The following is a 13,784-nucleotide window of genomic DNA, read 5'->3' on the forward strand; positions in this document are numbered from 1 at the left end:
TTCCCTGGTGGCGCAGTGGTTGAGAGTCCGCCTGCTAATGCAGGGGACACGGGTTCGTGCCCCGGTCCGGGAAGATCCCACGTGCCATGGAGCGGCTGGGCCCGTGAGCCATGGCCACTGAGCCTGTGCGTCTGGAGCCTGTGCTCCACAATGGGAGAGGCCACAACAGTGAGAGGCCCACGTACCGCAAAAAAAAAAAAATATATTAACTGAATAGTAACTGATTTCCAATGATTTGAAATGAACATGTAACCTGGATCTCTCTCAAAAGTTATCATAAAAGGGAACTGGCTAGAAAACCCATCTTTCAGAATAAAACAAAGTCATAGGATTGCTTATTTCAGGACAAGTGGCATTTGAGTGCCCGTGGGTTATTTCAAAATGCAGATTATGTAGTGTAACCTTTAAAAATTGTATAAAAAATTTTTCATCTTTAATTTAAATTTTAAAAATTTAAGTAAAAAACAAGCAGAAACTAACACACCACTGTAAAGCAATTATACTCCAATAAAGATGTTAAAAAAATAAAATAGAAATAAAAAACAATACACTTCAAATTTTGATATTTGAAAATGGCTGGTAAATATTGAAAAATTGTTGGACAGTTTAGAATTCCTTTGATGATGATACATAAATAACTTATTTTAGAGTCTAGAAAATCTTTCATAATTATCATTGCAGTATATGAAAGAGACATGAAAGACTTGGCTTTTGTGATAATCTTTGTATATAACAGCAAAGATAAGCAATACTCTGAGCTTCCTGAGTGACCACGCAATATCAAATTTGGTGAATTACTTTTGTACAATCTTCATTTGTATTAAGTTAAAATTGGATAATTTAAAAATTTTAGTGTATTGCAGCATATATTAATTGACTACAGAAATGACTAATATGACATATACCCAAGTGATATTATGTTTCTTGCAAAATGAATTTATTCTGTTATTATACCATCAAAAACTAAAATGCAGATTATAGACTATCCAGGTGTTGGTATGACCAATGTCCACTGCCTCCATGACCTTATTTGGGGGATATGGAGGTTGACCAGCCTTTCTGGACTCTCTCCAGACCTTGAAGACACACACATATATATATATTCATGGGGAATTTTAAGAGTGATTCAGAAGAAACTTTCATGGAGGCCAGTGAGAGTGTATTGTTGGCATCCTACTGCTAACCTCCAGTGCAAAGAGATGCATGGTCTGGCAGAGAGAAACATACGTCTGCTAAATGAATGAATGATGGGCAGTTAGAAAGACATTCCAGCACGTGGCATCACTAACCAGGGTCTTGCCAACCAGTGCAGAGACTTTCGTTTCCAGCCTGTGGGGGCAGGGCTGGCCTCAGTAATATGTTTACTGCTCTCAGGGATTGACTCTAGGGTTTCACCACGGCAATGACAGTATGATGGGGTACAATGGCCACGTAGTAGCTGACATGATTCTAGAGAAAGAGCTAGTCCTGGATTTAAACTGGTGGAAAACTTGGCCTTGTGGTTTAGTACTTCTATTTTAGTTTTCTTATTTCATGAATTCCTTTTAATCTATGGTCTTACCATTGTCCCACTGCCTTCAGTCACAGAGGAGGATGTAGACAGCTGGTCTGCAGAACTTGAAGAAATAGTAAATGGAACTACAGTGTCCTCAATTATTTTGCGCTCCTAGGGGAAGGACAGGAATTAATGAAAGGGGGAGAAAGGATAAATCATATGTCAAGAGAAAAGTGTCATTAAAGAAATTTAGGGACAAACATCAGAATTATGTGTAAACAAGCAGGGCATAAAAAAAGGTCTTACTTTTAAAAAGCATGTAAATCAGATAACATGCTCTATGGGCAATGATTTAGAAATGAGCATTTAATTTAGAAAAACAGAGTCTTTGCAAGTTAATTAGTGTGATTCAAGAGGCCTAATTAGAAATGCTATTAGGGAAAGTATTATGCACAAAAATTATTGTTGAAGAACAAATTCACAACAATATTAATCATAAACAGATTTTGGATAATATATATAAAGTGTAGTTTCAAATTCTCAAACGTGGTCTGGTTTGTTCATCTAAAAATGAAACAAACAAAACCAAATTCTCCTCCCTTCTAAATCTCTTTAGTACCATACAGTGAATGCAGCAGTAAGGATTCACTTAGCCTTGATTGATATCAAAATTATCCTCATAAAAATTAATATTAATTCACTACTGCCAAACATGCTTGCCTCAAACAAACACACAAATAAACAAATTGATACTTTCATGTCATCTAAGACAAATCAAGAATCTGACCTTTGTGACTAAAGAAGAGATACAATTCTATTCTCCCCCTTGGCCATGACTCAACACACGCTTACCACAAGCTAAACTGGGAAGAGTAGTAGTCTCTTACAGCCTATAGGATAGGACTCTTTTAAAAGGTTGATAGGGCTCTGTTGTGAGTAAAGAGGATCAGACATGCCCCATGGGTACACACAGCACAGACAGAGAAAGTGCTGATAGACTCTGAGGAATCAGGGCTTCAGGGTCAAATTCCTTCCGGGGAATTTCCTACCTCCTCATAGTATCTGCGCTCTTCCTCTTCCACCTCCTTTTGGGCCTTTTCCCACTCTTCCTTCAGCTTGTCCTGTTCCTTCCGGTATCTCTCCTGTTATGGAATTTCCATAGATTGTTCTGAACGGACCAGTGCATACATCATTGGCACTTTCCCCCCCGCTAAACCACCACGTACAATGTGTTGCAAGACTCTCTTCTTGCTGTAAGGCTCTGAAGCTAACCCATTCGTGCACCAAAAAGGGAATACCATTCTGTGGTACTCAGACATGTTAGGGACATAAAGATCCAACAGAGAACAATCTTTTCTGCTGTGGGTGTTTCATAGAATTGTTCTTCAGATATACGAGTAGGCATTTGCTTATGGAAAGAGAAAAGATGGAAAGATTCTAAACTCTTTCTTAACTTGGGTTTTGTCCTCAGAGGTAGGTTAAACCAATAGTTTGCTTTTACTGGGCCCTTCAGAGATGAGTTTTGCCATTCCACTAATAGAAATACGTTGCTGCTGGGAGAGTTTAATAGAAGATTAAAAAAAAAAAAAAACCTCGCCGGTTTACAAGATAGATGATGGAGAAAGGTCCAAAGTGGGCAGGACGATAACTAGCTGAGTGGCTGAATTACTCTTTGCTTGTGGCCATTCTACTAAAATGGAATCCTCCTAACTTTAAGTCCTCCTGAATTAAGAGTAGCTTTTAAACAGCCCATTAGAAGGCTTTGATATCAGAACTGCTATTATTGTTTTCAGAAAAAAATAGGACACTAGTCACCACTTCCAGAGAAAAAAATAAAAATACTCTGAATAGGAAAAGGATGTAAGGATAAGGAGAGCTTTAAAAATGTGACTGGAGTCCCTGACAGCTGACTAGAGGAAATGAATACATGGAAATTAAAACGAATGCTTAAGATGAGAACTGACACCCCTGGATGCCTTGAGAATGGCATCCCTGGCATGACAGAGACAAAGGAGTTGCTGGAGTATACTACGCACAGTCTAATATCTTAGGCTGATTGCTGCCAGTCCTCTCTCTGAGGCTAACATGAGTCTGTGCTTCCATCTTCTTGGGGAAGACACTGAGAATTCCTCCAGGTATTACTTGTTATGTTATTATCTTAGGAGCAAAAGGGCTTTATGGGATTGTCTGGAGCCTAATGTTCCTATTAATGCTCTGGCCAAACCACTGGTGGTCAATCCATGGTAGGCTTTTAAACTTTGGCTAAAAATTTTGTTATAAAACCTAATATTGTAAAGTTTTAGACAGGGACTGCAAGGGTCTTCAGAATAGAGGAAACAGACCTTAAAACTTTACAGAAGATGAAAAACAAACAAAGCTTCTTAAATTTATTGGTTCTAGGAGCTTATATCACATGTTTCCCTCACCAAGAGGATGAACTGACGATACAGGGGCCAAAGATGTGGTATATCTGTCCACACACACACACACACACACACGACACCCTTCCTTCCCCATAAACACCTTGCCCCTAAGCCCACAACCCACACCTAAAACCACGGTCACCTTTCAAAGAATAACAGACACAGCAAGACCATGGGAAACACAGGCCATCTTCTTTACTCTGTGGAATTTCTGACTCCTGGTGGAATGGGCATCTGACTTCCAACAGAATAGCAGATGACCAGGGCTGGTCTGGGGTCTCCCAATGGACCTAAATGTGCCAACAGCTCTGGGACTTTACTGAACCTAGTTCTTACTAAGAACTAGATTTTGGTATTGAAGGTTTATTCCTATGTAATTTTGAAAAGTGTCAAACGTAATGGGCAGACCTAGAGCCACACTACAATTAATTAACTATCTAGCTGACCTTTGCTCCCCACCCCTGGGAATTAAGCCAAAGGATTAGAACAAAAAGATAAGAAAAAAAAGTAAAATAAACTTGCATTAAGCATTGCTTTCTATGCATCAGCAGAAAGTCACAAAAATAAATGAGATTTAACATTCTTTTTCTTTATGACTTTTGGTAAAATCAATACCATTGGGAGTATAGGGGAAAGAACATGAGTTTTAGAGTCACCCAAGCTTGGATTTGAAACGAAGCTCAACATTTGTTAGAGGTATGACCTCGGGCAATTATATAACTTTTTTTTTTTTTTTTTTTTTTGCGGTACCTGGACCTCTCACTGTTGTGGCCTCTCCTGTTGCGGAGCACAGGCTCCAGATGCACAGGCTCAGCGGCCATGGCTCACGGGCCCAGCCGCTCCGTGGCATGTGGGATCTTCCCGGACCGGGGCACGAACCCGTGTCCCCTGCATCGGCAGGCGGACTCTCAACCACTGCGCCACCAGGGAAGACCTATATAACTTATTTTGAGCCTTAATTTCTTCAATTGCAAACTGAGATCAATAAGACATACTTTGATGAGTTTTATGAGAATGAAGTTAAGTAAAATATGTCAAGTACCTACAAATATGCCAGTTCTGGCACACCCCAAATGCTCAGCATAGGTTAGTTTCTAAGGTTACTAGATTACTTTTTGAAGCTCCACAAAACTGGGATGAAACAAGTAGGAGCATGATAAGTTAACTCCCAGAATTTTTCTAGAATTGAAAATCAGAAGCTTTTGCTCAAAGATGGAGCAAACATTTCTACTTAAGGAAGAAGACCCAGGTCAACTTTTATTTCACATGTATGCTATCAATAACCTTCTGATAATTCCTTCCCGCTCCTAGTTGGACTGGAATTTGATTGGCAGCAAACAAGGTGATGAGTGGGTGGGTTGGCCCTTAATCAATACTTGGATTTTTTTCTAAGTGAAATGCTTTCTCCTTATGTTCATCAGTGTAACCTCTGGTGGGAGGTGTTAGACTCAGAGCATTCTGTCTCATGGACACAAAATGAACAGACTTAGACTCAACGACTTCTGAGAAGAAGCTGATTCCATGTATTTCCTGGGCTGAACATCTATTTAATACAGCAGAAATTAAGAGAGCATCACCAAAAAGAAGAAAAAAAATAAAAAGCAGCACACCCAGTCCTACCTGGAGCAAACGTTCCTGCTCCTGTTGCCATTTTTCCTGTCGCCTGCGTTCCTCTTCCGGGTCCCAAGCCCACAACTTCAACTGTTTAGAATATAAAACCATGATCAGAACTGAGTCATGTCCTCAAGGCCAGGCCAGGACAAGGGGCACGATTAGCTCACGGTTTGACACCGTGATGGACACACAGAAGCAGAAACCTTCCCGTATCTAAAGGTGCTCTTTGTTGGCAGAAACCACTTTTTTTTTTTTTTTTTCGCGGTACGTGGGCCTCTCACTGTTGTGGCCTCTCCCGTTGCGGAGCACAGGCTCCGGACGCGCAGGCTCAGCGGCCATGGCTCACGGGCCCAGCCGCTCCGCGGCATGTGGGATCCTCCCGGACCGGGGTACAAACCCGCGTCCCCTGCATCGGCAGGCGGACTCCCAATCACCGCGCCACCAGGGAAGCCCAGAAACCACTTTTTAATCCTAGTCCCTCTTTGGTTTACTTCCAATATGCTGGTATGATTCTGTGAACCTTTTCGGAGCTAATGAAAAGGCGAAGTAATTAGCCACTGGCATGGGAAGGCTTTTGCTTTGTTTCTCTTAGAAGTGATTTCTTAAATGTATTCACGCTCCTAAGCATAAGACACTCATGCTGCATACTGATCCCGGGTCCAAGCAAATAGGAATGCTTACTTCAGCAGAACTGCATTTTGTGAGAAGTGGTGTTTGCTGTGCTACAGAACTAACCTTTTATACTGCTATTATTGCTTTTCCACCCCAGTTTTCTCTAAAGTGGGATCATTTAACTCACCAGTGTTCACCAGCATCACCAGAGATCCAGGCAAGGGGAGTCCCTGATCAGGGCCCACAAAACAAACATTCAAACCCACAGACTTTGGTTTGTTTGGTCTTTTAAAAAAGGTTTTTGTGATTTTGAGAACCAAGTAAGTAAACGGGAATAATGGGAGGAGGATGCATGAACCAAAGTGGGCATCCAGGCCACGGAATATGAATGAGATTGAGAGGGTCTGAGGGGGGAAGAGAAATCACAGCTGGTCCCTGGGAAACCAGCAAAAGTGGGGAGGCCGATGTGTTTAAAGTTGGCCTCCCTTGTCACCCAGAGTAGGTGCTGAGGCAATCCAGGCTCCCCGATAACTGTGCTTCTTCCCTTCTCTCTGTTCTGATGGGATAGTTTGGGGAGGCACTTAGAACTGTCTGGGAATGCTGAGGGAAAGAGCAGGGTGAGGGTGAAGGAACTAGGGAGGAGGGGGAGAGTCTGGGGCAGGGTGCGGGGCAGGCAGACTCTACCTACTCTGGCTGCCTGCGAAGCTGGACAGAGTCAGTCCTGTCCAAGGTTTAGATGGGTCTAGCTACTGCCCAAGATAGCTGGGCCAGCCCACCTCCCCTGCCCTGCCCCCAGTAATCCAGGCTACCACTCAGGTGCACAATGGCTGGCCCATCCAGGGAAGTCTCCAGGCTGAGAACACGAGCTAGGCCATGGCTGTTGCTCAATTTTTAACATTATAAATATCTATAGCTTTAATGTATTTAGACGTGTGAAATGTGGGCCTCGGTGGATACTCTTGCTGTGGTTCCTGCAGATGGTAGGGATGGTCACAAAAAGTCAGAGAAAGATGGCCAAATCAGGGAGGGAAATATATTTCCTATATGCCACTCTTGGGATTCATACTGCCTGTCTGCCTATGAAAGCCTCTGACAAGTTATGCAGGAGAAAAACTATTTTATTGTATAAAATCCAGAGTTTCCCAAATTTCCTTGGGTGACCATCAAATGTCATCTAAATATGGATCCCAGGTGGAAAATTCTCCTGAAGTTAATGGAGTTGGAGGTTGGCTCCACTTGGCATTTTCCTAAGACCTGGAAGCGGTTTAAATGTTCAGACCCTCTCTCAGGGGCATGGCCCTTCCTTGACTTTTGATGAAAAGGGTGTGGTAATGTGAATAAAGCTATAGGGAGCCCAATGGGGAAAATCCAACAGCAGGAAGATAAGAGCAACAATTAGAAATTATGTAGTTAATTTTCAGATTTCCCTAGGTTGTGATGGCAAGAATAAGTCAGGAGTAAGCAGAAACAGGAGGGAGAAGGGTGGGATATGGGGATTGAGCACAGAAGAAAATATGGAATATTTGTTAGAAAGCAAGAAAGAAAAACAATGAGCATTTTCAGAGGAAGAGACCATTGTGATAAGGAGGAGGGCAAGAGAAGTGGTCATGCTCCTTTTTCGGTGACTATTTGCTGAGCACTTACTTATGACCAGGTGGCGTAGCAGGAGGCCAAGAGCCCCAGTCTCATGGAGCTTACAGCTGAGAGTGGGGATGGGGGGTGGGCTTGTGAGGGAGTGACCCATATATAAACGATCCCCAGGAGACAGTGAGATAATTACTATAACAGAGATAGAAAAGGTTCCAGAGAAAGAATGCAGAGTGTTTGGCACACTTTGTTCTATAATTTATCTGTTTACAGATCTGGATCTTTCTCTGGCCTAGGGGTTCCTTGAGAGCAAAGAGGGCCCTTTATCCTGCCTAAGTATCTCAACACCTTGAATTTTTAGGTCTTCAGGAAATGTTCGTTGAATAAATAAATGGGATACCTTCAAGCTGGGTAATGCATCCTCTTCTCTCCCCTTTGTAGACCCTATAGCTTTGGGCCACTTCACGTCTGAGCAAAACTGCCCCGAGTCTATTGAGTTCAGACTAATCGAATGCTTACTTCCCCTCAACCTTCTCTTATTTTCCAATTTCTTTTAATTTTCCATTCTTTGAAGAGCTATTTATCATCAAAAGAACATCAAACTTAGGTGGGTACTTTCGAGAATTCACCTATATAGGTCAGTAATTTCTCTCTTTCTTATTCTATTTTCCATACACAGAAATAAGAATGTATCTCTGTAGGACACCCTTCCTCTCCATCCCTGCCAGGGGGGACTAGAACAATTTGACATGATTGTTCCCATGTCATTTAAAATGGAACTCAATGGGTTATGTTATACTACTCTTCAGATCTGTGCCATGAATGCCAGCCTTGGGGTCCTTCTGGGGGTCCCATCCTCTGTGGATGTACTCAGCTTCCCAACAAACTCAGGATTCCCAGTACTGGCTTAAGACTGAGCCTCCACAAATGGTTGGTAGTTCTGGAACGTGGCTGGAGATATTGAGGGGGTTTTGTGATGGGTGATGGGTCCCTTCTCCATTCTGCACAGGTACTTAGGAATTCCCAAAGCGAGACAATTTACCTATAGATAAGAATTGGTGTTGGCTATGGTGGGCCTCTTGGATTAGCTACTGGGGAGGATTCGTTCATGTATTGGGCATTGTGCTACAGGCTTCTGTGTAATTATTTCAAATAAAGCCCACAACACTCTGAAAGTATTATTATCTCATTGTACTACCAAGGAAGACAAGGTTCAGAGAAGTTATACAGCACCTTCAGGGTCATATGGTTAGTAAATCTGTAATCAAAGGTGCAGCAGTGATTATGCAGCTACACCTGGGGGCCTCAGGAAATGCTACAGTTGATTGTGCCATAGAGGAAGGCTCCAAACCAATGCAAATTTCAGAGGCTGAGTATTCCAGGCCCAGCATTGGAAACACTCAGTTCATAGAAGAGTCAGGTCTATGGAGAATGTCCAGGTATAATTCAGCAGCAAGGAATTTCTACAGTGTCATGTGTCTTGGCATTTTAATTAGCAAGTGCTCTTTTTATTTCATCCAAATAAAGAATTGAAAACTAAATGTACAATTAATATTATTCAAGATACTGATATTCAAGATGGCGGAGGAGTAGGTAGACGTGGAGTTCATCTCTCTCCACATAGGAATACATCTATAGATGCAACAGTTCTCACAGAACACCGGCTGAAAACTAGCAGAAGACCTTGGACACCAGAAAGGACTATAAAGATCCCTTCATAACTGGAAGGGAAGCATTTGAGGCTGTCAGAAGAGGGTGAAGCAGCCGATCTGTGGCAGATGGGACAGAGTGAGAAATACACAGATGGTCCGTACCACAGCCCTACATGTCCCAGACTGGGACGTGTGTTCACAGGCTGCCCCTCCAAGAGCAGAGGCAGTGAGAGGACGTGTGAGCACCGGTCTTCACGGGGAAGCAGTAGGGACAGAGCCCGGCACCACCTCCTGGTTCTCCCTTTCAGGGAAACCAGGGAAACAAGAACTAGCAAGAGCTTGACAAATGCCTGGCTGTGAAGTGGAGACCATTCACCTGCCTATTGTTTCATTCCTGGAAATTTCACTGCAACTAAGTAAGAAAAAAAAATACCTGAAAGAAAGAAAACAAAGAACAAAATACCCCAGAATTCCTAAAAAACAGGTCTTGGTTCTCTGGCCGGGTGTCAGGCCTGAGCCTCTGAGGTGGGAGAGCCGAGTTCAGGACATTGGTCCACCAGAGACCTCTCAGCCCCATGTAATATCAAATGGCGACAGCTCTCCCAGAGATCTCCATCTCAACGCTAAGACCCAGCTCCACTCAACGACCAGCAAGCTACAGTGCTGGACATCCCATGCCAAACAACTAGCAAGATGGGAACACAAACCCACCCATTAGCAAAGAGGTTACCTAAAATCATAATAAGGCCACAGACACCCCAAAACACACCACCGGACTTGGTCCTGCCCACCAGAAAGACAAGATCCAGCCTCATCCACCAGAACACAGGCACCAGGACCCTCCACCAGGAAGCCTACACAACCCACTGAGCCAAGCTTACCCACTGGGGGCAGACAACAAAAACAATGGGAACTATGAACCTGCAGCCTGTGAAACAGAGACCCCAAACATAGTAAGTTAAGCAAAATGAGAAGACAGAGAAACACACAGCAGATGAAGGAGCAAGGTAAAAACCCCCCAGACCAAACAAATGAAGAGGAAATAGGCAGTCTATGTGAAAAAGAATTCAGAGTAATGATAGTAAAGATGATCCAAAATCTTGGAAATAGAATGGAGAAAATACAAGAAACATTTAACAAGGACCTAGAAGAACTAAAGAGCAAACAAACAATGATGAACAACACAATAAATGAAATTAAAAATTCTCTAGAAGGAATCAATAGCCGAATAACTGAGGCAGAAGAACAGATAAGTGACCTGGAAGATAAAATAGTGGAAATAACTACTGCAGAGCAGAATAAAGAAAAAAGAATGAAAAAAGTTGAGGACAGCCTCAGAGACCTCTGGGACAACATTAAACACACCAACATTCGAATTATAGGGGTCCCAGAAGAAGAAGAGAAAAAGAAAGGGTCTGAGAAAATATTTGAAGATATTATAGTTGAAAACTTCCCTAACATGGGAAAGGAAATAGTCAATCAAGTCCAGGAAGCACAGAGAGTCCCAAACAGGATAAACCCAAGGAGAAACACGCCAAGACACATGTTAATCAAACTATCAAAAATTAAATACAAAGAAAAAATATTACAAGCAGCAAGGGAAAAGCAACAAATAACATACAATGGAATCCCCATAAAGTTAACAGCTGATCTTTCAGCAGAAACTTTGCAAACCAGAAGGGAGTGGCAGGATATATTTAAAGTGATGAAAGGGAAAAACCTACAACCAAGATTACTCTACCCAGCAAGGATCTCATTTAGATTCAGTGGAGAAATTAAAAGCTTTACAGACAAGCAAAAGCTAAGAGAATTCAGCACCACCAAACCACCTCTACAGGAAATGCTAAAGGAACTTCTCTAGGCAGGAAACACAAGAGAAGGAAAAGACCTACAATAACAAACTCAAAACAGTTAAGAAAATGGTAAAAGGAACATACATATCAATAACTACCTTAAATGTAAATGGATTAAATGTTCCAAACAAAAGACATAGATTGGTTGAATGGATACAAAAACAAAACCCATACATATGCTGTCTACAAAAGACCCACTTCAGACGTACAGACACATACAAACTGAAAGTGAGAGGATGGAAAAAGATATTCCATGCAAATGGAAATCAAAAGAAAGCTGGAGTAGCAATTCTCATATCAGACAAAATAGACTTTAAAATAAAGACTATTACAAGAGACAAAGAAGGACACTACATAATGATCAAAGGATCAATCCAAGAAGAAGATATAACAATTGTAAATATTTATGCACCCAACATAGGAGCACCTCAATACATAAGGCAAATGCTAACAGCCATAAAAGGGGAAAGTGACACAATCATAGTAGGGGACTTTAACACCCCACTTTCACCAATGGACAGATCATCCAAAATGAAAATAAATAAGGAAACACAAGCTTTAAATGATACATTAAACAAGATGGACTTAATTGATATTTATAGGACATTCCATCCAAAAACAGGATATTACACTTTCTTCTCAAGTGTTCATGGAATATTTTCCAGGATAGATCATATCTTGGGTCACAAATCAAGCCTTTGTAAATTTAAGAAAATTGAAATCATATCAAGTATCTTTTCCGACCACAATGCTATGAGACTAGATATCAATTACAGGAAAAAATCTGTAAAAAACACAAGCACATGGAGGCGAAACAATAGACTATTCAATAACCAAGAGACCACTGAAGAAATCAAAGAGGAAATAAAAAAATACCTAGAGGGCTTCCCTGGTGGCGCAGTGGTTGAGAGTCTGCCTGCTGATGCAGGGGACACTGGTTCGTGCCCCGGTCTGGGAAGATCCCACCTGCCGCGGAGCGGCTAGGCCCATGAGCCCATAAGCCATGTCCGGAGCCTGTGCTCCACAACGGGAGAGGCCACAACAGTGAGAGGCCCATGTACCGCAAAAAAAAACAAAACCTAGAAACAAATTACAATGAAAACACAATGACCCAAAACCTATGGCATGCAGCAAAAGCAGTTCTAAGAGGGAAGTTTATAGCAATACAATCCTACCTCAAGAAACAAGAACATCTCAAATAAATGACCTAACCTTACACCTAAAGCAATTAGAGAAAGAAGAACAAAAAACCTCAAAGTTAGCAGAAGGAAAGAAATCATAAAGATCAGATCACAAATAAATGAAAAAGAAATGAAGGAAATGATAGCAAAGATGAATAAAACTAAAAGCTGGTTCTTTGAGAAGATAAACAAAATTGATAAACCATTAGCCAGACTCCTCAAGAAAAAAAGGGAGAAGACTCAAATCAATAGAATTAGAAATGAAAAAGGAGAAGTAACAACTGACACTGCAGAAATACAAAGGATCATGAGAGATTACTACAAGCAACTATATGCCAGTAAAATGGACAACCTGGAAGAAATGGACAAATTCTTAGAAAAGCACAACATTCTGAGACTGAACCAGGAAGAAACAGAAAATATAAATAGACCAATCACAAGGACTGAAATTGAGACTGTGATTAAAAATCTTCCAACAAACAAAAGCCCAGGACCAGATGGCTTCAGAGGCGAATTCTATCAAACATGTAAAGAAGAGCTAACACCCATCCTCTCAAACTCTTCCAAAATATAGCAGAGGGAGGAACACTCCCAAACTCATTCTACAAGGCCACCATCACCCTGATACCAAAAACCAGACAAAGATGCCACAAACAAAGAAAACTACAGGCCAATATCATTGATGAACAGAGATGCAAAAATCCTCAACAAAATACTAGCAAACAGAATCCAACAGCACATGAAAAGGATCATACACCATGATCAAGTGGGGTTTATCCCAGGAATGCAAGGTTTCTTCAATACATGCAAATCAATCAGTGTGATAAACCATATTAACAAACTGAAGGAGAAAAACCACATGATCATCTCAATAGATGCAGAAAAAGCTTTTGAGAAAATTCAACACCCATATATGATAAAAAACCCTCGAGAAAGTAGACATAGAGGGAACTTACCTCAACATAATAAAGGCTATATATGACAAACCCACAGCCAACATTGTTCTCAATGGTGAAAAACTGAAACCATTTCCACTAAGATCAGGAACAAGACAAGGTTGTCCACTCTCACCACTATTTTTCAACATAGTTTTGGAAGTTTTAGCCACAGCAATCAGAGAAGAAAAAGAAATAAAAGGAATCCAAATTGCAAAAGAAGAAGTAAAGCTGTCACTGTTTGCAGATGACATGATACTATACATAGAGAATCCTAAAGATGCTACCAGAAAACTACTAGAGCTAATCAATGAATTTGGTAAAGTAGCAGGATACAAAATTAATGCACAGAAATCTCTTGCATTCCTATACACTAATGATGAAAAATCTGAAAGAGAAATTAAGGAAACACTCCCATTTACCACTGCAACA

General features: G+C 41.3%; 1 protein-coding gene across 7 annotated transcripts in view; it reads right to left on the bottom strand.

The window, feature by feature from the left end:
* The window catches only part of LIMCH1 (LIM and calponin homology domains 1), a 339,182-nt gene that overhangs the window by 17,508 nt on the left and 307,890 nt on the right, over positions 1 to 13,784 (bottom strand). For all 7 annotated transcript variants that reach the window (XM_027103079.1, XM_027103084.1, XM_027103080.1 and 4 more), the window contains 3 exons: positions 5,539 to 5,619; positions 2,545 to 2,637; positions 1,562 to 1,666 (listed from right to left, as the gene is read on the bottom strand). In XM_027103079.1, the coding sequence (XP_026958880.1) occupies positions 1,562 to 1,666; positions 2,545 to 2,637; positions 5,539 to 5,619 (279 nt within the window). The remainder of the gene's footprint in view (positions 1 to 1,561; positions 1,667 to 2,544; positions 2,638 to 5,538; positions 5,620 to 13,784) is intronic.

This window comes from Aethalodelphis obliquidens, unplaced genomic scaffold (genome assembly GCF_003676395.1).
Source record: "Aethalodelphis obliquidens isolate GAN/ISIS:26980383/991018 unplaced genomic scaffold, ASM367639v1 scaffold6, whole genome shotgun sequence".
NCBI classification, from domain to species: Eukaryota; Metazoa; Chordata; class Mammalia; order Artiodactyla; family Delphinidae; genus Aethalodelphis; species Aethalodelphis obliquidens.